The sequence below is a fragment of the Dipodomys merriami genome, unplaced genomic scaffold (genome assembly GCF_024711535.1).
Source record: "Dipodomys merriami isolate MVZ:Mamm:240054 unplaced genomic scaffold, mDipMer1.0.p SCAF_12, whole genome shotgun sequence".
Lineage (NCBI taxonomy): Eukaryota > Metazoa > Chordata > Mammalia > Rodentia > Heteromyidae > Dipodomys > Dipodomys merriami.
This window is the reverse complement of record NW_027202493.1, coordinates 14,208,761-14,235,165: the sequence shown is the minus strand read 5'-3', so window position 1 is coordinate 14,235,165 and position 26,405 is coordinate 14,208,761. Positions and strand designations below refer to the sequence as shown.

General features: G+C 43.9%; 1 protein-coding gene across 1 annotated transcript; it reads left to right on the top strand.

Moving 5' to 3' along the window:
• Positions 1-20,962: 20,962 nt before the first annotated feature.
• Cldn23 (claudin 23) lies at positions 20,963-23,478 on the top strand. Its single transcript, XM_070016275.1, has one exon. It carries the CDS (start codon positions 21,473-21,475, stop codon positions 22,355-22,357), a length of 885 nt encoding a protein of 294 aa, XP_069872376.1. The 5' UTR covers positions 20,963-21,472; the 3' UTR covers positions 22,358-23,478.
• The last annotated feature ends 2,927 nt before the right edge of the window (positions 23,479-26,405 follow it).

Sequence of the window (26,405 nt, the reverse complement as noted above, 5' to 3'; positions counted from 1 at the left end):
CAAATCCATATGTGATTCTAGAACTAAGATGAGGGACTGAGCATAAGAATATACATGAAGCCGGTGGCTCACGCCTGTAATCCTAGCTACTCAGGAGGCTGAGATCTGAGAATCGAGGTTCAAAGCCAGCCCGGGCAGGAAAGACCGTGAGACTCCTATCTCCAATAAACCACTAGAAAACCGGAAGTGGCGCTGTAGCTCAAGTGGTAGAGTGCTCGCCTTGAGCTGAAGAGCTGAGGGACAGCGCCCAGGCCCAGAGTTCAAGCCCCATGACCCACAAAAAAAAAAAAAAAAAAAAAAAGAATATACATGAAATATCTGAGAGTCTGTGCAGATGAGAGAAACAGCAGGAAACATTCCAGGATAATACCCTGGTCCATTCCCAGATGCAGAAATCCGCCCAGGAGAAGAAAACTAAACAAAAGGAAAACGTCATATGGCCTTGGAGACTTGGAGAAAAAAATACATTTCCAGAAGGACAATGTTCAGCTGGGCAGATGATGCCCTGGTGGCTGACCATGGGCTGTTAGATTTCACCATAGGCACTGTTGAGTTATACAGGAGCCATTCAGAACTGCTACCATCAAAACTGACTGGGGCAGGGTGAAGAGGAAAGAATCAACGAGGCATGGGCTTGAGGTCAACTCTCTGGAGAACACTTGCTTGAGTAGAAGCAGCATCCTGGGCAGATGGGGCTGGAAAACAGGCGGTAAAGATGGCGCCACACATTGTATACCTTCAATTCTTTACAAGCACCCTGTGCTATGGATACTATGACCTTGTTTTGCACGTGTGACTATTAAAAACAAATAAGAAATGCAAATAACATAAACCCTGAATTATTTCATGAGACACTATCATCAATGCCTTCTACTAAAATACAAAAGCAAAGGCAGAATGGGTTTGTTTCCCATGGCACTGTTATGAGCCAAGCAGTACACTGGCCTTGGTTTTACATTGCTACTACTTGATGACTTGAACCTTTAATTAAATAAATGCAGGAAGCTTTTTAAAACCCCTTTTCAATTACTATTTATGTTTGTTTTAATCATGTCTGACTTTGACTTCCTTCTGGTTGTACATCTCACTCCTATGTAATGACCCAAGAAGTGTTTAAGTCATCATAAGCATATTGCTGTTATTATTGCTTCAATTCTTTTTCTTTCTTCAGTGGTATTTGGCTTTGAAGCTTCAAACCTCAAGCTTACTAGGCAGACAGTCTCCCATATGACACAGATCCCCAGCCCTTTCTTGCTTGGTTTATTTTTGAATAGAGTTTCATGTTGCCTGGCATGGCTTCAGACAGAGATCCTTCTACCTACGCATCCCATGTAGCTTAGATTATAGATATGAACTACTACACCTTACTTACTTGTTGATAGCATTTCACTTTTTTTGTCGGTTGTGGGCTTGAACTCTGGGCCTGGGCTCTGTCCATCAGCTCTTCAGAGCAATGCAGGGGCATTTCACTAACTTTTGACATGGGCTGGTCTGGAAGTACAATCCTCCTGGTCTCTGCTTCCTGACAGCCTAGACTATAGTCATCCATCACTGCACCCAGCCCTGATTTAACTTTCAGAATTGGTCACCTAATTACTATTCAGTCTAAAAAGCCAAGTTTTGCCTTTAAGCATGACGGACTTCAAGAGAAATAAATTCAACCATTTATTTTGCCAAGATTAAAGCTATATATTTACTATATATTCCTTATTTTTGCTGGGAACAGTGTTGGAGGATGAACCATGGAGAGTGATCTGATACCTATCACCCCTCTGTATATCACCTTTATAATAACAATAAAAATTGAAAGAAAAATAAAAATTAATTAAAAATTCTGGAAGGCAAAAGCTGTGGCTGTGATTCCTGAAAGCACAAGGAAGTGAGCAGGGGTTTTGGTGGGAATCAGTAACACTGCATCAAGGACAGGAGCCATTGCCCCTGTGAACCAGCATGCTCTGTGCAGGGGAACCAGCCTTGAGCAGAAATAGTTATTAAAAAGCTTCCATTGGAGGAGGAAGAGGACCACCTGGGGAGGAGGGGCACCTAGTAGCTGATCCTGACCTCTGGAGTGGATTGAAGTCACAAAGGACGGAACGGAAATTAATTGCAATTGGTTGTGTTCAGTGGATGTTTTCAGGATATCCACCAGAGGGCGCCAGACATTAAAGAATCAATATTTGGCCACACCATGCTGCCCACAGTTCATCATGGGGTTAGACAGCCTCTCCGTTGTTCTCTTCGAAATAGAAAATTAACCCAGCCTGGCCATACTGTGGCCCAGAGGTAGGTAAGCTGAATCTACAGCTGTAAATAAAATAGGTGTTGATATCAGATTACATTGGAACATTTAAAATCTGAAAATGGGCAGACAACAGGGCAGCCTGTGCCGGACCCTAGAGCATAGCACATAGCATGCCCTAGGCCCTGGCTTTGGTCTGTGTTAACAAAGCTTCAAGTTGGCTTCTGCTCTGGAGAGCCCACTGGAGCCCAGCTGTGAGCAAGGTACTGAGAGGAGGGGAAGGGGGCATTTTTCTTTCTCTGGTGCAGTCTGGAGGTGGGTGCTAGGCCAGGATGCTTAGTGCAGAACTGGTTCTGTCTGGATGGTCTGTCTGGCTCCAGCTAGCCTCAAGCTTTGAAGCTTCTGCCAAACATGGAGAGAGCAGGAAAAGTCGCATTGCACATTCTGGTCTGAAGGGGCAGAATGAGCAGCAGGAGCTGGGTAGGGTGCACCCAGTGGATGCCTGCCCAGGATGTGGTACCAATGATTATTTCTTTATGAATGGTGCATATGCCAGTTTTATCATGGGTGGGATGCTTCCTAATTCACCCGAATGGTTAGCTATTCTGATTTGAAATTCTACCCTGAAATAATAGAGCTGGCTCAAAAAAAGGTGGTTTTTCATGACTAGAACAAAAACACTGAATGATAATGCTAGCTCATCTCCAGTGGGGGGGGGGGGGAGAGGGGAGACATTATCTTGTGCCACACCTCCAAAGGCTCCCAAAGAGGCTTCTGTGCGAAGGCATCATTTGTGACAGGCCCTGAGTCAATAAGAGTTATTAGGACCTGTCATTGCCTAGCAGCAACCCAGAAGGTTCCATAAGGGAAAATCATGAGGACAAATTCTGAGCCTGCCCCAAGTGTGTTGAGGTAACTCCTAACCACAGACAGGTAACTTGATTCTGCTAAATCTCATTAAAATAATGCAAAAAAAATGATAAAACAGTCTAAGAGGCAGCTAATGATAGGGTCATGCAGAGCCCTGAGCCTTCTTCTATTTATTTAACACGTGCTAATTAGAAGACATAACTGATCCTCATGACGTCATGCTCTGTTTGTGGAGAGCAGAAGTTTAGAGCCCATTCTACCAAGAGCTTGTTCTGGTGAGACACATTCTTGGTAAAATCTCTCTTCATCAAATAGAGGGTTCTTTATGTTCTGGTTGTGCCAGTACTAGGCCTTAAACTCAGGACCTTCTGCTTTCACGCAGGTATTTTACTCAAAGTTCTCTCTCCACCATTTAAACCACCCGAATCATCGGATCTTTTGCTGGTTATTTGGAAATAAGAGTCTCTTGGATTTGTGTGGTTGGATGCATCTTAACCTTAATCCTCAGAACTCAGCCTCCTGAGTAGCTAGAATTATAGGCAGCATCTATCTTTTAAATTTCGCACTGATGAGCGCCAAAATATGTGAGTCACTGTGAGCTTTCAGCAACAGAGACCTAAGTATGGAAATCAAAACTGATTATGATTATTTTATTACAACAGTTGTCGTGTGGAATGAAAAGGAGGAGCCATTTGTAACATTGAGAAACATTTTTAAATAATTTAGATACAATTCATTCAACAAATATTCATGGAGGCCTATTTTGTGTCCCAGATACATGCTACAATAAATGCAGACTTTTTTAAAAACATTTTTTATCTATATGGAAGGTGTTTGGGGACATCTTTGACAAAGGATGCTTCTGGAATAATTTCTTCTATGGTGATGAGTCTCTTGCTGATCTCTTGCTATGTTTTTAAGTATTTCCAGGAGAGATGGAGAGAGAGGGTGGGACCGCATCATTGTGTCCTCCTCTGAAGGAAGTAGGCCGGGGATTCACCATACCAACTGCCGAGCCCATACTCCCAACACGGCCAAGGAAAAGCCAGAAAGTCTGTTGCTAAAGAATAAAGAATGTAGGAGAGAAAATGAGCATTAATAAACTAGGAGATTTCATCATGAAGATAAAACCAGAGAAAGAGAGATACAAGAATGACAACGTTTCCTTGAGGAAAAAACAATGGATTATAGGTGGATGACCATTGTCAAGTGGGTTCACTTGACATTCTATTGAAATTCACTTCAAATTCTGGAATAGTACATTCTATGGAGAAAACACCACTGTGATGTTTTTATTGCACTGAAACCATAAGGCACCCAGCTGGGGGGAAAGACTCAGAAAAGGGGATGGGAAAAGCTACTGAAGAAAAGGCATCAATTGTACCCTCAGAGGCATCAAAGCCCCTCAGAGTCACCTGGGAAAGTTTTCTCTTAAATTTTCTAAACTACCCAAGTGAAACTCATCCACTCCCACATCCAGTCCAGCTTCTCCCCCCTCCTCCACACCCATGCCTTCTTTCCTATCTTATTCCAGTTTTAGTCTCCACCATTCACCCCACCACACTCCTGATACTCATCACATTAACTTTGCCTTTCTGGTCTCTAAAACTAAGGTGTCTAATGCCACAGTCTAACATCTGAAACATGAGCATCGCCCCCTAACCAGTCCCCATCTCTCCCCATCTGCTGCTGAGTGGCAGATAGCTCAAGGCTAAATCAGGGGGGTCAGGGTCCTGCCTACTTTAAAAAGCATTCAGTCCTCTGAATAAAGATCACTCAACAGAGAATTCAAGTTCTTTCAGACCAGTCACAGTGATACTGATCTCTCTCTCCTTCTCTCTCCTTCTCTCCCTCTCTCTCTCATACACACACACACACACACACACACACACACACACACACACACACACACACACACACACATCTACTTGATGATATTCAAGAATCACTCCTTGGTGGGTTTGATCCCTTTGTTCTGTTTTTTTTCTATTTGCTTGCTTTCCTGATGAAGCTTCATCGTTTGCAGACTTCAAGGCACCTCCTCTGTCCCAGGAAGAGGGCTTGCTGGCCACATTGTGCTGTGGCCCCAGGTATGTTCCTCCTTAGTACTCAGCACGCAACTGGCAGCACAAATGTGTGTGTGCAGATAATAGTAGAGCCGGGGTTGCGCTATGCTAGAAAATGAACGAAGGCCAAGAGAGGTGGTTTATCCATATAACCTTAGCTATTTAAGAGGCATTAGTAAGAAAATCATAGTTCAGGCCAACCTGGACCAAACCAAGATATTCTAGATGCAAAACAAAACAACAACAACAAAAAAAAAACTGAAACATAAAAAGAATGGGAGAATGGCTCAGGGGGTAGAACACCTGCCTAGCAAACACACTGAGTTCAAACCTTAGTACTGAAGGGAAAATAAAGCACAGAAAACCACCAAAGAAACAAGATGATGTGGTTTTAAAGGAACACAATGGACGTGAATGAAACAAAGAAGAAAGTAATCATTGGAATGGGGCCAGTGAAGCATACCACAAATGAGAGCTAAGATGGTTTTTATTTTCAAGTGACTTGCCCTGATGTTCTGTTCCGTTTTGCTGTGAGCCCTGGGACCCCGCCATCCTTCCTTCTAAAGAATGAGGGCGCCCTTCATTTCCACATTCCAGAAACACATAATGTGGCCACATGCCTAGAAAACAACCTGATTTCCTCAAAACTGTCACACTAACTGAATAAGGATGTGGGCTAGTAAAAATCAAAACAATGTCTGTCACATGTTTTTTTTTTTTCTGTTTACCCACAGGGACAAAATATTGAGGCAGATGATGCATTGGAATTTTTAAAGAAAGCCCATTTCCCTTCTTCCATACACTAATAATGACGAAACCCTGACTATGGGCCAAATTCTATTAAATTACTTTTAGATGTAGCACACCAATGTTGAAGGTCTTGCCTTCAGTGACAGGGGAGGAGGTAGAAGAGGAAACTGGTGGTAGACTAGCTCTCTTTTTCCATCTTCTACTGGGAAGGAAAGCTATCTTTTTTACATCAGTAGTATCCAGCATCTCCAAGTGGCATGTGGAGAGTTATGCTCACTTCTTTATTCAGAAAAACAAACAAACTGACCGAGGTGGCATTCTGCTGCAGGGAGAATGGCAGACAGAAGATGACGCAATGTGTTGAAGGCTTGCCATCAACCCATGACAAGAGGTGCCCTTTTTATTTTGCAGTTGCAGCCCCTGGTGGAAATTTCTCGGAAAAGAACCGTGAAGAGTGAGTGGAAAATTGAGTTCTTTAAGGAAAGGCCTTCCAACATGGGTTGACATGTTGGATAAAAGCTAAGTCCAACCAAGACTTCCTTATTGTTGGGTCACTTTGGACTGTTTATCATTTCTCACACTCAACACCTAGGTTTTTCAAAGCTTTGTCGTTCTCTGTCTCTTCTTGGATGACTTTCTGTGACTCATAAAGTCTGGTTAGTCCTTTATAACCCAGGGTAACTGTCACTTCAATGACCCTCCCACCTTACCCTGTGTCCCCGGAAACAGCACTCTGCACATACCTTTAATGTAATGTTTATCTCATCGTGGTGAGTGTTCTATGTCTCTGTTTCCCTAGAAACCAGGCCAGCTTCCTCCTCCAGTTACTAGCACCAAGCTTATGGAGGAATGGATTAATGCAGACATGGAAAGAAACATTGAATGCATTTAATTTCCCTAGTCTTAGGTGTCAGCATCCCTTAGTTATAAGAAAATGCCAGGAAGTGGCACTGTGGCTCAAATGGTAGAGCGCTCGCCTTGAGCTGAAGAGCACAGGGACAGCACCCAGGCCCAGAGTTCAAGCCCCACGACTGATCAAAAAAAAAAAAGAAAGAAAAAAAGAAAATGCCAGTAGCTGCTTTCTAAAATAATCCTACTATACAATAACTATGTAATAATGATAACTGTACAACTACAACTTTAGGACTCTAAAGTACCGTTCTGTATTAGTTACTCATTGCTGCGTAACATATGGCCCCAAGAATAAGCTTAGCTATTCTTTCCATAGTTTGAGTAGCAGTCCTTTTGCCTGTTTTATCTAGGCTCATGCATGAGCTGGCTTGCACAGAAAGTCTAAGATAAACTCATGGCACGTCAGGGGCCATTAGCTGGATGCCGAGTTTCCCTTCGAAGAGTTCCCTGGTCCCCATACATAGCTTCCTCGGACAAACTCCAATGCACAAGCAATTATCAAGCCTCTACTTAAGACATGCTAGGATCCCATTGACCAAGGCAAGTCACATGACCAAACCTAGTCAGTGGGGGAGGAAACAAAGCCACAAAGAATTTGTACTCATTTTTAATTAACTATAATTTCCAAGATACCCTATAAAGTTCATTTTGCTGTTGCTGCCATTGTGAACACATTTTTTTTCTATTTTTGCCTCATCCTGTCAGTGTTTGCCTTTAAATTAGAATCCTTCTCCAACTGAATGGTTTCATTCTTGAAGGTCAATGTCAAAAAGTAGTTACAAAGGAACTCCCTCTGAGAAACCAGCCTTGATCCCATCTAAGAACAATGTCCCCAATGAGTTATTCACCCGGGACTACCCACTCCATAACCCAGCACAACTGTCAGCTGACCTGGGCTCTGAGACTAAGTCCAGACTAAACCCTTTAAAGACTGGCCTACTGGAGCCAGAAAACCAAAAGAAATGCTATTGTCTTCTTGAGTTACTAAATTTTGATGTAATTTTTACATAGCAAAGGCCAATTGATTGAATACTTTACATCTTTAAGGTATGTGGAGCCTTGCTGTGAGATCTGAACAGGACTGAGAGATTGGAATTCCATTTCTAAGGAAACTCTCAGAAGGCTGGGGGTTGCCCTGAAGAGATCAAGCAAGGTGAGGCTCAAGTTTCTACCTCATGTGTGAACTGTTTGGGATGAGAGTCAGTGCTAAGGTTAGAATGTTTATTGCTTCCCTCCACTTCCTAAGATAAGGAAGTCAATTATCACTTGTATTCAAACTATGCCCGTTAATGGTTGTAACCCAAGCCTAACTACAGTGCCCTCCCCCTGCACTAAACTCAATAAAAATGCTTGTTAATGGGATCTCAGGATCCAATAGCTGGTGAATTGCTTCAAGTCCCCTGGTACCTCAAATCTCAGTTCTTCGGCTAGGTCTCCCATCATTGTATTGTCCTCAGTCACGTCAGATAGTGAAAAAGATAGACTACATGAAGTCAGGTGCTAGTAGCTCTCTCCTATATCCTAGTTACACAGTAGTCTGGGATGTGAGAATTTTAGTTCATAGTCAGCCCAAGCAGAAAAGCCCATGAGACTCTTACCTCCAATTAACCACCAAAAAGCTGGAGGTGAAGCTGTGGCTCAAATGGTAGAATACGAGCCTTCAGAGAAAAACCTGCTCAGGCTCTAAGTTCAAGCCCTAGTACTGGAATGTACACACACACATACACCCCCCCACACACACACACAATTACACATATGTATAATCAGTTTGGCTGTACTCATATTAATTAGGAAAACCCATTGCCAAGTTCCCTAATGTCTCTTGCAATTGGATTACAAATATGTCACATCTGTTGTTCCTCACCGATGTCCTCCTCCTCTCTCTTACTTTCCTCTAATCATGCAGTATAAAATTCACACACTCTAGGTTTTACTCAAGAAACTTCCTCCTCTCCTAACCATAAATAGATAAGGATGTTGCCTCCATGCAGTAGATTTTATTGCCTGTACAATCAGTAACTTTTCACAGGCAATGTGACTAACTAGTGATGTAGTGAGGACTCTGCATCCAAAGTCATTATGCCTGCTGACAGGTTTCCCAGATGACTAATCCTCTCAATCTATCCCCAAGTCATCTGACAATATTCCCTAAGCAGAAGAGGGAGGGCACATCTCCCAATTAATTAAGTCTATTATTTAGGACAGTCAGTAGCTAAGCAACATCATGAATAAAATTGTCCATGAATTATACTTGAAAGGATGCAATTGTCTGAGAGGTTTCAAACATATTTAAATCAAACACAAATAATATATACCTGGTATCTGATAACAGCATAAGGCATGGGTTGGCCTTGACCTTTAGAAAACAACCTTTTTATTTTGTATTTTCCTTTTCCTACCCATTGGCTTTTGCATCCCCTTCAGTGTCATTTTATTATCCTATTTGGAATTTGATGTTCAGATCAGCCAGTTAGATCTAAATAGTAGAATTAAGAAATGCTCAATTATATTTTGAATGAGTAAAGGGTTCAATAGCAGAGCATTTGCATAGTATGTATGAGGCCATGGGTTTGATCCATAGCATTTTGAATGACTGGGAGAAAAAAATTAATTGGCTTTAGACTCTTGTATCAAAGCTGTCCAGATCTAACTTCTTAGGTTTATACAACCCCTTTGCGAAACTAACTCAATTTAAAAAGTGGCTACATTTTGGGGCTGGGAAGGTGGGTCAGTGGTAGAGCGCTTGCCTTGCATGCATGAGGCCCTGGGTTCGATTCCTCAGCACCACATAAGAAAAAAGAAAAAAGCTGGAAGTGGTGCTGTGGCTCAAGTGGTAGAGCGCTGGCCTTGAGCTGAAGAGCTGAGAGATAGTGCCCAGGCCCAGAGTTCAGGCCCCACGACTGGACCCCCCCCCCAAAAAAAATGTGGCTACATTTTTAACACTTGAATTTGACTAAATGAATTAATAACTTGGGTCTAAGAACAAAGGGGAAAAAGTAAAAGAAGATGGGTTATTGCTAATATTCCATGCTCTGGATTGGTTTATAGATTGTATACCCTAGTTTTGAGATCAAACCCTATGTTGACTGTTCATCATTTCAATTTTTTTTTCCTTTTGTTTCTTTGCTTTCTTTTTGACAGCACCAGAGCTTAAATTCAGGACACCATGTTTGCTCAGCTTGCTTGGTTAGCTGATGCTCTACTATTTGAGATGGGCTTCTTGCCCAGCTTTTTGCTCATTACTTTAGAGATGGAGTCTCAAAGATTTTTTTGTCTAGACTGGCTTAGAATCATGAACCTTAAGACTGAATCTGAACCTTAAGACTTCTGAGTAACTAGGATGACAGACATGAGCCACCAGTGCCTGACTTCAATATATACACAGTATTGTTTGAAACTCTTTGAGAATAGTAGGTTCCCATTTTTAACCTACTTTCATTTTCTAAAATAGTTTCATTATCTTTAAGTAGTTATACAAAGGAGTTGCCATTCAACAAGGCAGTTTATGTCTCTGTATTCACATCTAGCCCTCCCAATCACTCCTTCCCTGACTTTCCATAATCTCCCACACTCATTTTTAATATGTTTGGGGAACACAAGCTGAAGAGTTCTAACAAGGTTGGAATGTAATAGTATTCAATTACAGATCATCATGTTTGTTAATCTAAACACAAGTACTATCTGTAAGTGCTTACTCCATGCTGTATATTTTATAAAGGTCATTTCATTTCTTATAGAAATCCTCCTGAGCAGAGACACTTCTGGAGAGATGAGAACACCACGCCCCCAAAGCACAGGAAGCATAGCAGAGCCTGGTTCATCAGATTTGAATTGTGCCAGCTTTGACACAAATCACAGTCACTTCATTGGTCTGAAAGTCACTTTTCTCCCCTGCACCAGGGCACTCAATCAGGGCAATGAGAGGCTTAGCATCCATGTTCTCTAAGTGTCTTTCAGCCTCATTATTTGTTGACTTATCCCATTTCCCTATTGCTGGGTGTTCAGGGTGTGTCTTAGTCTCTTCGGACTTGTAACGGGGTCAGGAACCCAAGAATCCCAAGGCAGTTGTTCACGTGTTAGGTTACTATTGATCCAAGTGAACCGAAAAACTGATAAAATACCTTCCTGAGGGCAGCCAGTTTCACAAACAACTGACAAGTTTTACAAGTTGAGCAGGTTCCTTCTTGAATTGAATCCACAGTGTGGAGGGGGGTGGAGAATGCTGAATGGATGAGAAAAATGTTTCCCCACCCCAAAAGTTGAACCTTAGAAGCATCTCTATTTTTAACATTCACTTTGTAACTATTAGATTTTTACTAAGTCTGTCACCCACACAAAGGCACGCATGTTTGAAACCAGGATGCAAGTGTAAAGGATATAGCTTCTCTCGCCTTCAGTCAGCAAAATGAAATGTAACCCACTTCTGTCTGGGTGAGGACAGACAGCAGTAGGAGAGGAAAAAAACTTTCCAGTCCAGCTCCATTCTACTCTTAGCAATGAGCCATGAGGAATAACGAGGCTCCACCCCTCAGTGCATCATTGTCCAGGGCAGAGATTATGAGACTCTAAATTTAAAGAGGGAGACACTTGTCTATATATTCTTTATTCATTCCCAAGTCTGGAGGGCCTGTCCATCAAAACTATTTGCTCAGAGGATTAAGTTTTATTTCATCCAAGATAATTAGGTCCAATGGGGTGGGCAATAGTTTATGTAAAACATTTTTAAGCTACATCTTTTACTTCCTACTTAAAATTCTTTTATTTATTTATGTCCATCAAAACTACTTGCTCAGAGGATTAAGTTTTATTTCATCGAAGATAATTAGGTCTGATGGGGTGGGCAATAGTTTATGTAAAACATTTTTAAGCTAAATTTTTTACTTCCTACTTAAAATGTATTTATTTATTTATTTATTTATTTATTTTGTTGGTCATGGGGCTTGACCTCTGGGCTTGGGCGCTGTCCCTCAGCAATTCAGCTCAAGGCAAGCACTCGACCACTTGAGCCACAGCACCACTGCCAATTTTCTAGTGGTTTATTGGAGATAAGAGTCTCACAGAGTTTCCTGGCCCAGCTGGCTTTGAACCATGATCCTCAGATCTCAGCCTCCTGAGTAGCTAGGATTACAAGCGTGAGCCACCGTCATGGATTAGCTATATAGAATTTTGGTCTGTTATAAGGCATAGCACATCTCTGGTACATGGCTCAGAATCTGCATAGCAGACAGCTTAAACACATTCTTAGATCATCATTCATGGGATTGTCTGACCTGCTTAGTTAGCTACCACAAGGGAACAAGATTCAGATTTTCAGCAGGGAAAATAAAGAGAAAATATGCTTTTTTTTTTTTTTGGTCAGTTGTGAGGCTTGAACTTGGGGCTTGGGTGCTGTTCTCAGCTTTTCAGCTCAAGGCTAATGCTCTACCACTTGAGCCACAGTACCACTTCTGGTTTTCTAGTGGTTTATTGAGGATAAGAGTCTCATGGACCTTCCTGCCCAGATGGCTTTGAACTGTGATCCTCAGATGATCTCAGCCTCCTAAGTAGCTAGGATTATAGGCATGAGCCACTGACACTCAGCAAAAATATCCTTCTTAATAATTCTCTGTATATTGTGCTCACTGGGATGACAATGTGTTTTAAAATGACCTCCAGAAAGAAAACCTAAAGTAAAATTGAGAGGTACATTTTTTTTGAAGCAAACAGAGCAAGTGTATTTGAAAGTGAAAGGAAAGCCACAAAAGGAAAGTATCAAGACTCTCCAAAGAGAAGGACTTGGAAAAGGAGTTCCAGGAGGTATAATCAAGTTCAAACGTAGATTGAAGTGGAAATATTCTCATGAAGTTCAAAATCACTGCCAGATCTGAAGCTGGAGGGGCATGACAGATTTATGTGCTGACTTTTTGAAACTGCTGTTGTTGCCATGTTTCTGTATCATTCAGAAATGTGACAACTCTTAGAAACCCAGAAAACACTATGCTACTTTCTTTTGGGATATAAGCAGGTTATTTATTACACCAGCATTTCTGTGACTCATCTGTGTCTAACAGCAAAGTATAATTTAGCTCTTCTAGTTTTCTTGTAAGATTAGGCCTGGTTATGGCCATAGATACTGTATCTGCATTATTATAGGAGAAAAAATTTCTATTGATAACAGCTTTATTTACAACTGTCAAAAGGTAAAAGCAATAGTATCCATTACAAAAGCAGTATCCATTAACACATGGATGGATAAACAAAATGTAGTATATATATATATATATATATATATATATATACTACATATATATATATACACACACATTTAAATTCTGCACAGATAATCCTTGAAGACATTTTAAGTAAACCAATTACCAAAAGACAAATACGCTATAGTTCTACTTATACAAGGTATCGAGAGCAGCCACATTCATAGAGACAAAGAATAACACTTACCATGTGAAGAGGAAGAGATGATTAGAAGAACACAGATGTTTTGTTTTGCACAGTTTTCATTTTTCTTACTGGGACTGGGGCTTGAATTCAGGTCCTCTCACTCTTCTTCAACTTACTTGCTCATGGCTGGTGATTTTACTTGAGCTATACTTCCAGCCCTGTTTTTTGCTAGTTACCATGGAGGTGGAGTCTCAGGGACTTTTCTGCTCAGACTTCGACCCAAGATTCTCTTATCTCAGCCTCCTGAGTAGCTAGTTACAGATCTGAGCTTTTAATCTTAACTGACACCACCTGACTACAAGATTGAAAGAGTTTTGGAGGTTGGTTTACATACCAATGAATTAACTTAGCAGTACTGAACTGTGCACTTAAAAATGGTTAAAATAGCCAGTTGTTGGTGGCGCACATCTCTAATCCTAGTGACTTAGGAGGCTGAGATCTGAGGGTCAAGGTTCGAAGTCAGCCTGGGCAAGAAAGTCCATGAGACTCTGATCTCCAATTTAACCACCAAAACCAAAAACTGAAGTGGAGCTGTAACTCAAGTGACAGAATGCTAGTCTTGAGCACAAAAGCTCAGGGACAATGCCCGGCCCAGAACTCCAATTCTAGGACAGGCACACGCACACACACACACACACACACACACACACACACACACACACACACACACACACACACACACACACACACACACACACACACATGGTTAAGATGGGGCTAGGGATATAGCTCAGTGATAGAGTGCTTTTCCTGGTACACTATAGACCCTGACTTCATCCCCAACACCATAAATAGACAGGAGCAACACAAGTGATTAAGACGTTATTTGTCATTTTCTATAATTTTAAAGACTGCTGTATATCTTCATTTTTTGTTACTATGTAGCAATCTCACAAAACTTCATTTATTTAACAAGTATTGAAACCAATAACCTGCAACACCTCTATCAGGCCCTTTGTTTCTAAGGTCCTGAAGAATGAGTCCAGAGATACAAGAGGAAGAAGTAAAACGACAAGGATTTATTGAAGAAAAAGATAAACATAGCAGCTGCTAGACAGGAGAGGTTCCAAGGAAGGCTACCTTCCCAGGATGGGTTATGCAGGAGTGAATAAGGTATCTCTGGGAGAGAGCTGTGATTTTGTTACATGACCCTCAAAGATGATTGGGCAGCTTGTGGGCCATACCAGTCCCCAGAGCCAATCAGAGGCTCCACACAGCCTACACCATCTCTCCATGCATTATGTAACCCCTCTGACTGGGTGCCCATCTGGGTTCATATCTCTGGGGTCTAATTGGTCTGCTGTTCACAGGCAAGTCTTCCCAGACAAAGGGCAATGACAAGATGCCCAGAGACCTGCATGTGCAACTACTCAAAGCCATGGGGAGGGATGCTGCACATTTATGGGAGGGAGCCTTTGCCCTGATTGCCCAGCCAGACTTTCTGTTTACTTCCAGGATGTCTAGGAACTGAAATAAAGAAGTGAGAGAGAGACAGAGAGAGAGAGAGAGAGAGAGAGAGAGAGAGAGAGAGAGAGAGAGAGAGAGAGACAGAGACAGAGACAGAGACAGAGACAGAGAGAGACAGAGAGAGACAGAGAGAGACAGAGAGAGACAGAGACAGAGACAGAGACAGAGACAGAGAGACAAAGAGACAGACAGAGAGACAGAGAGACAGACAGAGAGACAGAGAGACAGAGACAGAGAGAGAGAGAGAGAGAGAGAGAGAGAGAGAGAGAGAGAGAGAGAGAGAGAGATCAGTAAGCTCTTCACATTTACAGTACAGTGGCTAAACCAAACTAAATCAACAGGTATATAGTAAGAAAATATTCAGTAGTGACAAATGTTACCAAGAAAACAAATTAAGTGATGTGACACTGAGCTACTTGAGAAGACTTTTAACTGGATTTCAGAAGTTATTTATTTTCTTTTTAAAAAAAATTTTATTGTGAAAATACTGTACAGAGGGGTTACAATTACATGGGCAAGATAATGCCCCTCAGTAGATGAATGGATCAAGAAAATGTGGTATATATACACAATGGAATTCTATGCCTCTATCAGAAAGAATGACGTTGTCCCATTTGTTAGGAAATGGAAAGACTTGGAAAAAAATTATATTAAATGAAGTAAGCCAGACCCAAAGAAAAATAGGTCCCATGGTTTCCCTTATTTGCAATAACTAGTATATGTCTGAGTCAAGCAGAAAGGTCAGATAAGTTGATGTTAGGGAAATGAACCCTAAGATATGTATTCAAATGTTTTTTTCTTTCATGCGATTGTTTCTAACACATTTATAAGTTATTTATTTTCTACAACATTAGAGAATGACTGACGTTTTAATATCTTTTATAACTAGGTGTGAACTGAATTTCCCATTGGGAGGCTGGCAATGGTCTCTTGGCTTATCTTTGGAAGGTAAAGTGGGAAGATATGGGCTAAGGACTCTGAGAAATTGTCACAGTGGATCTGGTGAAACCTTCTTGACCCACTTGGTTCTAGCACGACTTTCTATGATGCTGTTACTGCGGAAAGTGGCAACTGTGTTCTAGGCACAAACTGAGGTCCAGCCTGGGCAGGTGACAGGAGACCCAGTCTCAGTCTAGTCAGGTAGGGTCCTACAATCTAGCCTAAACTTTGAGACAGAGTCAATAGATTGCATGAGGGCAGGGCCCATGTTAAGCAAAGAGAGTTGTTATACAACTAAGGATGAGCCCATACAAACTTTAACCTCAGCCATAACCCATTTTACCACTCTGATCCATGCTGTGTGTCTAATTCGCCGTTATGATGAACTTGGGGCCAATGCAAAAAGATGCCAGCTCTATAGTTGTGTCCTGGGTGTAGCACAACCTCTTCTTTTATTGTCACAGCATGAGGCTCACGTCTACTACTCTGTCACATTTCTGGATGTGTGGGATTATGTGCTAACTGAGGACACAGTCATATGCAAGCAAACACCTTTGTCCATGCAGCCATCTGTAAGCTGGTTCTATGGACATTGTGGGAGAACAGAGGACCCAAAAGCTGGTTGAGAAGGACAATTACCAAGACTGTCTTAAGGGCAGAGGATAAAAAATAAGCATAAGTACTGAGCAATTATGGCAGGTATTATTTTGTGCCCATACTGAGGCTTGAATTTAGGTCAGGAGGCCGTCCCTTAGCTTTTTCACTCAAGGCCAGTGCTCAGTCACCTAAACCACAGCTCCACTTCTGGCTTTTTGCTGGTTAGGTAAGATTCTCATAAACTTTCTTGCCCAGGCTGGCTTCCAACCATGATCCTCAGATCTCAGCCTCCTGGATAGCTAGAATTACAGGTGTGTGCCACCAGCACCTGAACTAGAACAAGGTAATATAGTCTAGGTGAAGAAACCATCTGAGAGAAGAATGGATCCAAGCATTCATGCTTTGTGGTTGAGAAGCTGGAGAGCTGATCACTATGGAAAGACAATGGCTTATGTAAATATAGAAGAAAAGGAGACACAAGCTTTGGGAAAATGGGAGGAAAATGCCTTTTTCCTGGTCAAAGCATAAGAAAGAGGAGAGCGCTGGTGGTGATGGGGAGTGGAGTGAAGAGCATAGAACTGGAATCTATCCCTGGAGCTAGACAGTAGAGGCTTCCTGAAGAGTTAAAACAATACTTTATTCCTATTATTATTATTATTATTATTATTATTATTATTATTATTATTATTATTTGGCAGGATTGAGGTTTAAACACAGAGTCTTGCCAGGCAAATGCTCTACCACTGAAGCCACATCCTCAGCTCTTTCTGGAGTTGTTTTTGCTGGGGGCTGGCTTTTGTCAAGACCCTGATACCCTTGCCTCCATCCTAGCTGGTATTACAGACATGCTTCATCACACCTGGCTTTCATATAGGGTCTCACTAGTTTGGATTTTTTTTCTTTTTACTTTTAACTTTATGGCCAGGGATGGCCTCAAATCACAATCCTTCTAGCTTTACCTTTTGAGTAACTAGGATTACACGTATGATCCCCAGCCCCTGGCCTTATATTTGAATTTTACATGCATACTAGATTAAATAGGAGTCAGCTTCAGAGGCAAGATAAAAGAAAGACAGGCAGTAGAAGCCAGGTGCTGGTAGCTCATGCTTGTAATCCTAGCTACTCAGAAGGCTGATGTCTGAGGATCACAGTTCAAAGCCAACCTGGGCAGGAAAGTCCATTAGACTCTTATCTCCAATAAACTGCTCATAAAGCTGGAAGTGGTGCTGTGGTTCAAGTGGTAGAGTTCTAGCCTTGAGGGGAAAAAAGGCAGAAGGAAAGTGGAAGACCTGAAGAGAATTAGAAGGTAGAACATACAGGATCCTTTCCCTCACATAAGTAAAAAGTATTGAGAAAGAGGACTCAGGACATATTGTACTATTCTAAACCACAATAATTTAAACCTCAAGGCAGAGGAAATTGTAAAGTGCATTCAAAAGCAGAATATTTAAAAATCCTCCCTAAGTCCAGGGGCTTATAAACACACGGAGTCCATCAGATTCCATTGTTCTTTCTGTGGATCACTATGTAATAGGACTGGCCCATGGCCTAGGAATCCATCCCAGGTGATTCCTATGATCTGAATAATTGGAGGACTGTTGCACATTGAGGACAAACTGACATTGTCTTACATACTGTCTATATGTGTCTCCCTATGACAAAATTCTAGAAAATACAATCAACTAGTACTGACAGAAAGCAAGTCAGCGTGCCTGGCATAGTTATGTACATTTGTAATCACAGCACTTAGGAAGGTGATCTAGGGCTCTATACCAAATCTCTGTCACACACACACACACACATACACACACAGAATAGATCAGAGGCTCCTGGGGAATAGGACTGGCAGGGAGAGATGAAAGAAAGATAATCTAGAGCTGGTTTTACAGGTGTGTACACTTGTCAAAGGTAATGTGCACAGTGTATTGTATGTCACTTATACCTTGGTTATATGCATTTTATGGACTGTTGCTTACACCTCTGCTAAGAGAAAAGTTTAGACCAAAGACTCCTGTAAACTCTTTTATGTGCTGCAGTCTTTTCTGAGTCTCTTAGATGCTACAACCCCACCTGCCTGGATAATTTGCCTGAGGTGATATTTACTACTTGCTGTCCAGCAGGAGGATTGATTAGCTCTCTGGTTGGGGTCAGGACAGAAGGAAACCTCTGAGTCAGTCTCTTAGAGAATTTATGACCCAAGCCTGGGGTCATAACCTTGCAGGTATTGTTACTGAGCTGTCTAGATCTACACACTCTGATCCTGGAGAGGCCCCAAAGGCCTTGTTGGTATTTGTAGTCAAGCCATAAACCTTGGCAAGCAAGGCTTTCAGTTTTAGTGAAAGAGCCTTAGTTTCAGGTGTTACACTAATTATCAAAGTCTGGCATTCACTGAAGACCATGATGGCTGAAGTCTATAGATGGTGACTCTGGAAGATGCCTTTTAGTTAGTGGTCGAAATGTTAGCTAATCACTATGGAAGCAGCAAGGCTTGGCAATCTGAGCAAACAACTGCTCCAGGAAGAGATAAAAACAAACTCACTCAACTATACCATCCATGCCATTGGTCTTGAGGTAAATTGGGTATCAACAGAGCCACTAAAAATATGTCTCTCCTTTCTCCATTCTTTATACAAATATCTGTGTAAATCCACAGGAAGATACCATCACACTTACCACCATCTTTCACAATGAAATAAAGGCCAAAACACATTTGAAGGGCAGGGGACATGGCTGAAGTAGTAACAACATCTACTTAACAAACTCAAGGATCTGAATTCAAACCCTGGTACCATTTTTTAAAGTATTTTTTGGAACCATAATAAAAATAAATAGAATTCTCTCCGAAGATCCATTTAAACCAAAGGTAATCAGGAAAATTAACATTCGTGTATATAGATTCATGGGAACCTAAAATGACACCACTTCTATGTAACAGTATGGTGGTTCCTTTAAAAAAAAATTAAATTACCCTACAACACAGCAACTCCATTTCTGGGCATATACCATGAACAAGTAAAACCAAGATGCAAAAAGATGTTAGTACCCTCATGCTTCTAATAGCATGGATGATGATAGCTAAAAGGTATAAGCTACCCATGTCCATTGACAGATGATGGGTAAACACAGGTGGAATGCATACTATGAAATATTACTCATCCTTGAAAAAAATAAGGAAATTCTGACATGTGTTACACTGTAGTTGAACCCTTGAGGACATTTTGCTCAATGAATAAGCCACAACTACTGTGATTCCATTTGTACAAAGTACCTATAATAGTTAAATCACAGAGATAAAGTAGAACAGTGGTTGTTGGGAGATAGAGAGGACTGGGAAGTTATTATTTATTCGAGTCAGAGTTTCAGTCTGAGAGGATTCAAAAGTTCTGGGGATGGATGTGGATGAAGCTTGCACAACATGGATAAACACTTAATGCCATTTAACTGTACCGTTACACACGGTTATACCAACATAGGTTATAATATGTATTTTAGCACATTAAAAAAACTTAAACATTTTAAAAAAGAAAATAATTCCCATCTCTGGAATTTTACACTTTAGAATATGAAAAATTATGACAAACCAATCGATTCTTACAAACGGCTTTAATTCTAACAAATTATATAGATAATACATTTCTGTTATAAGACATAAGGCAAATAGAGTCAGGCGTGGTGGAGCATTTACTGAAATCTCTGAGAGGCAGAGATTGAGAGGATAGAAGAAGTTCTGGGTCAACCCTGTCAAAAAACAGGAGTGTCTCAACCAACCAGCCAGGCGCAATGGCACCTGGGTGCAGTTTCATCCAATTATAGAGCAAACATTCAAGGGCATAGTTGAAAAATCAATATATAGTGTATACCATATTGCTAGTCCTGGGCCTGAACTCTGGATCTGGGCTCTTGTGCTCAAGGACCGTGCTTTCTCACTTGGGCCACAGTTCCACTTCCAGCGTTTCAGTGATTAATTGTTGATTAGAATCTCTTGGTCTTTCCGGTCAGGACTATCTTGGAGCTCCTGAATAGCTAGGTTTTATAGACATGAGCCATGGGCGCCGGGCGTGTAAATTTTAAAGGAGTAAAAATCATTGCCGCTTAAGTATAAAATATAAAATAAATATGTTCCAAATAGTTTAACGAGGGGGGAAAAACAGCATGACGTCACAAGCAGTTCAATGGAGAACGCAAACAACTCCTATGTAGGATACAACAGTAAACTGAATTTAGTAAACTGAATTCAGTAAACTGAATCAGTGCTTAAGTAGCGAGCGCGCACGCGCGCGCGCGCGCGCGCGCGCGCGCACACACACACACACACACACACACACACACCTGGAAATAGAAAACCCACGTATAACCCGTCCATCCAGAAATGCACTCCCCCTAGATTGCTTTCACTTAAACTGAATCCGGAGCTGGAGCCTTTAAACGAGTTTTTAGCAAGCAACACGAGTGCAGCAACTTTTGGGGACCCACTTCTCCTCCGATGCGGCCTTTGGCGCCCATCTGCCCAGCGCACCCCCGGCCTCGGGTTCCCCACCCTCACCCCCCGGCTCTGGAGCCGGCCGGGAGGGGACGGACAAGCTCCGTCCGCGGGGCAAAGACGCCTGGAGAAACTTTCCCCGGAGAGATCGCTGGGTAGCGGGGACGCCGCGCCGCCACCCGACAGGTGTCCGGGGTGGGGGGGCAGGTAGGGCAACTGGAGCGGCACCGCCCCTTTGCCTTCCCCGCCCACGGCCAGCTGGGCGGCCGAGGGCGGCTTCGGGGAATCCGGGCGGGGAGACCTTTAGACCTTTGCTCGGTCTCCGAGCCACCGGGGCCGGGCGGAGAGGAGGGCCTGATTGCGGGGTGGGGTGTCGGAGTCCCCGCTCGCCCCGGGCCCGGGGGGTCGGGTCGCCCGGTGGCGCGCCCCTCCCTCCGAGCTGGGCTTGGCCGCCAGGGGCCGCACCCGGGCGCGCGGTTTCGGTCGGCCCTACCTCCGAGCTGGTTTCGATTAGGGACCGCGGTGTCCCGGCGGGAGGGCGGAGCGGCCGGGGCGCGAGGAGGGGACTAAGGGCGAGCGGCGGAGCGGGGACGGCCCCGGGCCGGAGACACCGATCAGCTCGCCCCGAGACCGCAGAGCGCAGCCCCGCCAGCCCGCCTCGCGGCCAGGCGCTGCCCTCGGTGAGCTTGGAGACGGCGGCAGGTGAGCGGTGCCAGGATGCGGACGCCGGTGGTCATGACGCTGGGCATGGTGCTGTCGCCCTGCGGGCTGCTGCTCAACCTGATCAGCACGCTGGCCCCGGGCTGGCGGCTGGTGAAGGGGTTCCTGGACCAGCCCGTGGACGTGGTGCTGTTCCAGGGCCTGTGGGACATGTGCCGCGAGCAGAGCAGCCGCGAGCGCCAGTGCGGCCAGCCCGACGAGTGGGGCTACTTCGAGGCGCAGCCGGTGCTCGTGGCGCGGGCGCTGATGGTCACGTCGCTGGCCGTCGCCGCGCTGGGGCTGCTGCTGGCGTCGCTGGGTGTGCGCTGCTGGCAGGACGAGCCCCACTTCGCGCTGGCCGGCCTGTCGGGCCTGGTGCTTTTCATCGCGGGCCTCTTCAGCCTCATCCCGGTCTCATGGTACACGCACTTCTTGGGGGATCGCACGGTGCTGCCCGCCCCCGCCAGCCCGGTCACCGTGCAGGTGAGTTACAGCCTGGTGCTGGGCTACCTGGGCAGCTGCCTGCTGCTGCTGGGCGGCTTCTCGCTGGCGCTCAGCTGGGCGCCCTGGTGCGAGGAGCGCTGCCGCCGCAAGGCGCCCCCCGCCGGCCCGCGCCGCAGCAGCATCAGCACCGTCTACGTGGACTGGCCCGAGCCCGCGCTCCCACCCGCCATCAAGTACTACAGCGGGGGCCAGCACCGCCCGCCGCCCGCCGCCGAGCCCGCCGCCCCCGGGAAACTCAAGGTGGGCTTTCCCATGCCGCGCCCCGCGCCCAGGTCCTACACCAACCCCGTGGACGTGCTGGACGGGGAGCGGGAGCCCCAGGCGGCCGCCTCGCAGGGCGCCTCCTCCCGCAGCACGCGGCCCTGCCACAGCTCGCTCCCCTGCGACTCAGACCTGTAGACGTCGCCCGGGTCTCACCCCGGCTCCGGGCTCCATCCCGGGGCCAAGGGTGAAGAAGGACTGGTTTCCACTCGGCCCAGCCTTCAACTGTGTGCTGTGTCTGCGGCTCTCCCGGCATGGAGATGGATGGAGCTCTGCGTCTGGAGGGCGATCTCCCTTGCCCCGTAGCCCCGCGAGACTCTTGGGACGTTTATTTCAAGTTTCTTTCAGCTTTGGTTTATACAGTTTTCTTTTCCTGTCCAGAGGGATCAGGTCTTCTTGTGGGATGACAAGCTTCTCACAGGTACAAGTTGAAGGAGATCTGGAACGGGTGGCGTTTTGAATCAGGTGGACCAGGTTCAATGTCAACAAGGCTCAAAACAACAACAACAACAACAAGGCAAGACAAAAATTCAACGGGTGGCTGGTGTCTCAGGACTGTAATCTTAGCTACTCAAGAGGCTGTGAGTTCTGAGGATCATGGTTCTAAGCCAACCCTGGCAGGAAGTCCGTGAAATCCACCACCAAAAAGACTAGAGTGGAGCTGTGGAGCAAGTGGTAGGGTGTTAGCCTTCAGTAAAAAAAAAGCTAAAGAGAGCTCCCTGGACACGTTCAAGTTTCAATACTGGCATATATGCACACACAACACCTAGAAACTACAGTATTCTAAAATACTAATGGATTTTACTGTTATTGTTTTTTTTCCTACTTTATAACTCATAAAAGTGTTAACTTTAAAACTCTCCAGGGGCAATCTGTAACTGCCTGGGTTTGAGGCTCTTAAACTTAGGGTCATTCAAAGCTTAGCAGAGGTAGTGGCTTCTATAAAATGAAATAACTTGGTTGACTCTGATACATGTCTTTCTGCATACATAATAGTATGAGGTAGGAGGACAAACCCTAAAAGATTTAACTTGTGTGTTTTTTTAAATCACTTATTTTGGTGAGAAATTGAGGTGGTTCCAGTTTCTTTTCAAGAAGCCAAAAGAATGAAGACATTAACACTATATTATTGTTCCATTCTATAGATACCTCACAGCAAACAGTAGATTGAATATTTTCTACAAAATAAAACCTGTTAGTCACATTTGGTTAGCGTTCATATATATATATATATATATATATATATATGTTATTTATAAATAAAAGTCCTAAAACATCATTTTCAGTATGCTCATAAAAGCGTATTTGTCTCAGCACTACCTTGGGGAGTTTCAGCATTCATTACCAGCAGTTTCCTGGCTGCCTGGGCACCGTTCTGAAATCTAGAACTCACATCTTTGCACTTCTTCACATAAGATTACTAAAAGGAGCCAAGGGGCCCCACCACAATCCCTGGTTGCTTTGTTTTCTGTGCCAGCCAAGTCTATTGTCAAAAAAGAAAAACTAGGAGCACCAGTTTTCACTTGAGGGGAGAGCAGAAATCTTTTCCACTTCTTGCCCTGGGGCTCAAAGTCACAGGTAGGCAGCTCTATGTTCCATGAGAGACAAGTCTTCATAGGGCTGGTTTTCATTCAAAGCTATTGACTTCAAGGTGCTTTAACTGAGCTGAATCCCACTTCCCAAACCTATCCTTCAGAAGTACAAATGGTCAGTCCAATAGGCCCCAGTAATAGAAAGCTGTGATAGAACTCGTTAAACAGCACAAGCTGCTTGTACAATGGATGGTATAACACCTATTCAAGTCCCCCGCTATGTTTTAGTGCTATTTGCTTTTTGAGACACAACTCTAATATGCAGGCAGATTACTTTGTGACTCTGTGTGTGTGTGTGTGTGTGTGAGAGAGAGAGAGAGAGAGAGAGAGAGAAGAGAGAGAGAGAGAGAGAGAGAGAGAGAGAAAGAGAGAGAGAGAGAGAGAGAGAGAGAGAGAGAGAGAGAGAGAGAGAGAGAGAGAGAGAGAGAGAGAGAGAGAGTTGGTACTAGGGCTTCAGCTCAGGGCTTGGGCCCTGTCCCCTAGCACTTTCTCTCATGGCTAGAGCTCTACTACTTGAGACAGAACTCCATTTCTGGCTTTTTGCTGCTTAACTGGAGAGTCTCATGGACTTTCTTGCCCTGATGGCTTTGAACCAAGATCCTTAGATCTCAGCACTTTGTGTCTGTTTCTCAAATGTAGATTCTGCCTCCCTGGGTCTGGAGCCCTAAAATTGATTTCCTCTGTGGCTAGAAGCAGGGGTCAGTGCTGATGGTCATGGACCCCACTTAAGGTTGACCAGCATTAAGTGTACTCTGATGCATTTATAGTCCCATCTGGTGATGACTGTGAATGTTGCCTTTGAGCCCTCTGTCACCCAGATGTTTTTGAGGGTTTGCTATGTGGAAAAGAGATTAAAGGCAGAAGGGGCATCCGGGATATTTCAGCTAGTACTTTGAAAGACAGCAATTAGGGGCTTGAGAAATCAGAACACAGCAGGCAATATAAGACCCTAAGCTTCTAGCTAGTTCTGTCTCTTCCTCAAATCACATTTCCAAGTGTGTCTAGAGAAGTCTCTGGTAAACACAAAGCCAGCATTTTGTGTGTGTCTTACCCACCCCCACCCACAACTATTCCCCATTGGTTTATGTGTGAAACACCTTTACTCTGAGGATTAAGACTTTCTTACTGAGTTTTAAAACTGAGTATTTTTTTTTGCCCTATCTAAAGAAATGTTCCTTTTAAAAAACACTTCTTTTTGCTATAAAGGACAGCATGAAGGAGGTGGAAGCCTGGGTGGGTGTTAGGGTCATTCTCTGCTGAACATACTGAGAGTGGGCTGAGACAAGAGGCTGGAGGAGGCAGAGTCTCAGGGTGGGGCTTCCTGTGTGGGTGGGAATCTGTCCTAAAGGGATACTGGCCAGCCAGGCTTGCGCACAGCAGGGAGCCCACCTACGTGAGTATTCTGCCACCTCACCTCAGGCTCTTCCATCCGGGATGCTCTATTACACCCACTTCCACTCTCCCCATCAGCACTGGAACTGTGTGTCCCCATTTAATCTGTCAACTCTTTCTACCATTACTCAAGTTTGCCTAGAGATCCAAAGGGCCTGGGGAAGTCTGGCAGGAAGCTTTCTCCCCAGCTGCTCTGCCTGTTCCCCAAGCTGGCTCTCCTAGGCTGCAGGCCTCATTAAGGATGGGTGTGGTGTATCCACCCTGGAAGATGTGGGAGGGGCTGCCAGGTGCTCCCAAAGTCACCCCCCTCTCCCATTGCATAGGTCTCCACTGTTCACAGCAGATGACATTTTGCAAACAGGCTCACCCCTGTAACCCCAGCTACTCAGGGGGCTGAGATCTGAGGATCATGGCTTAAAGCCAGCCTGGGCAGGGAGGTCCATGAGAATCTCTTCTCCAGTTAACCACCAAAAAGTTGGAAGTAGAGCTGTGGCTCAAGTGGTAGAGCAATAGCCTTGAGCATAAGAGCTCAAGGACAGTGCCCAGGCCCTGAGTTCAAGCCCCAGGATCAGCACACACACACACGGATGGTTTATTTTATATAGTACCTGTAGTCATAGGTCGAGGACTTCTCACTGGACTTCCTGGCCTACACAAACTCATTCGGAAAGACATTGAATACAAAAGAAAAGATCCAAGCAAGAAAAAGCTTCCAAGCAAAGTTGATTTATTACTATTTAAACTTATGCTATTAGATTCAGGTGCTGTGTGGAGCCGTGCACATGTATTTTCTTTCCACATCCAATGGGCCTGATGATATAAACTTTTATAATCTCATTTCTGGCACTGAGGATAAAGGTTCAATACCAAGGGATTTGCCTAGGTTGCTATAACCAAGTTTAAGACCAGACTCTTTTTTGTGACCTTATCTACTATCATAAATTTAATACTCTTTATTCTTTACTTGGGTGTAAGCACAGTAGAAACCTGGGAAGACAAGCAGAGGCATTAGCAGGCCAAGCAATGGGTCATCCCCAGCAGGGAGAGCTACCTGAGATAAATCCTGGCGTACATCTACTCCATGCTGCTAACTGTAGCATCACTAACTTCATTATAAATAAGACTTACACAAACCATGTTTCCATAACCATAAAGTATATCTGCTTGCTCTTTTAAATTCAGGATTGAATAACATCATAAGA

Excerpts from the sequence above, each read along its gene's own strand:
- Cldn23 (XM_070016275.1), top strand. The coding sequence starts at position 21,473 with ATGCGGACGCCGGTGGTCATGACGCTGGGCATGGTGCTGTCGCCCTGC.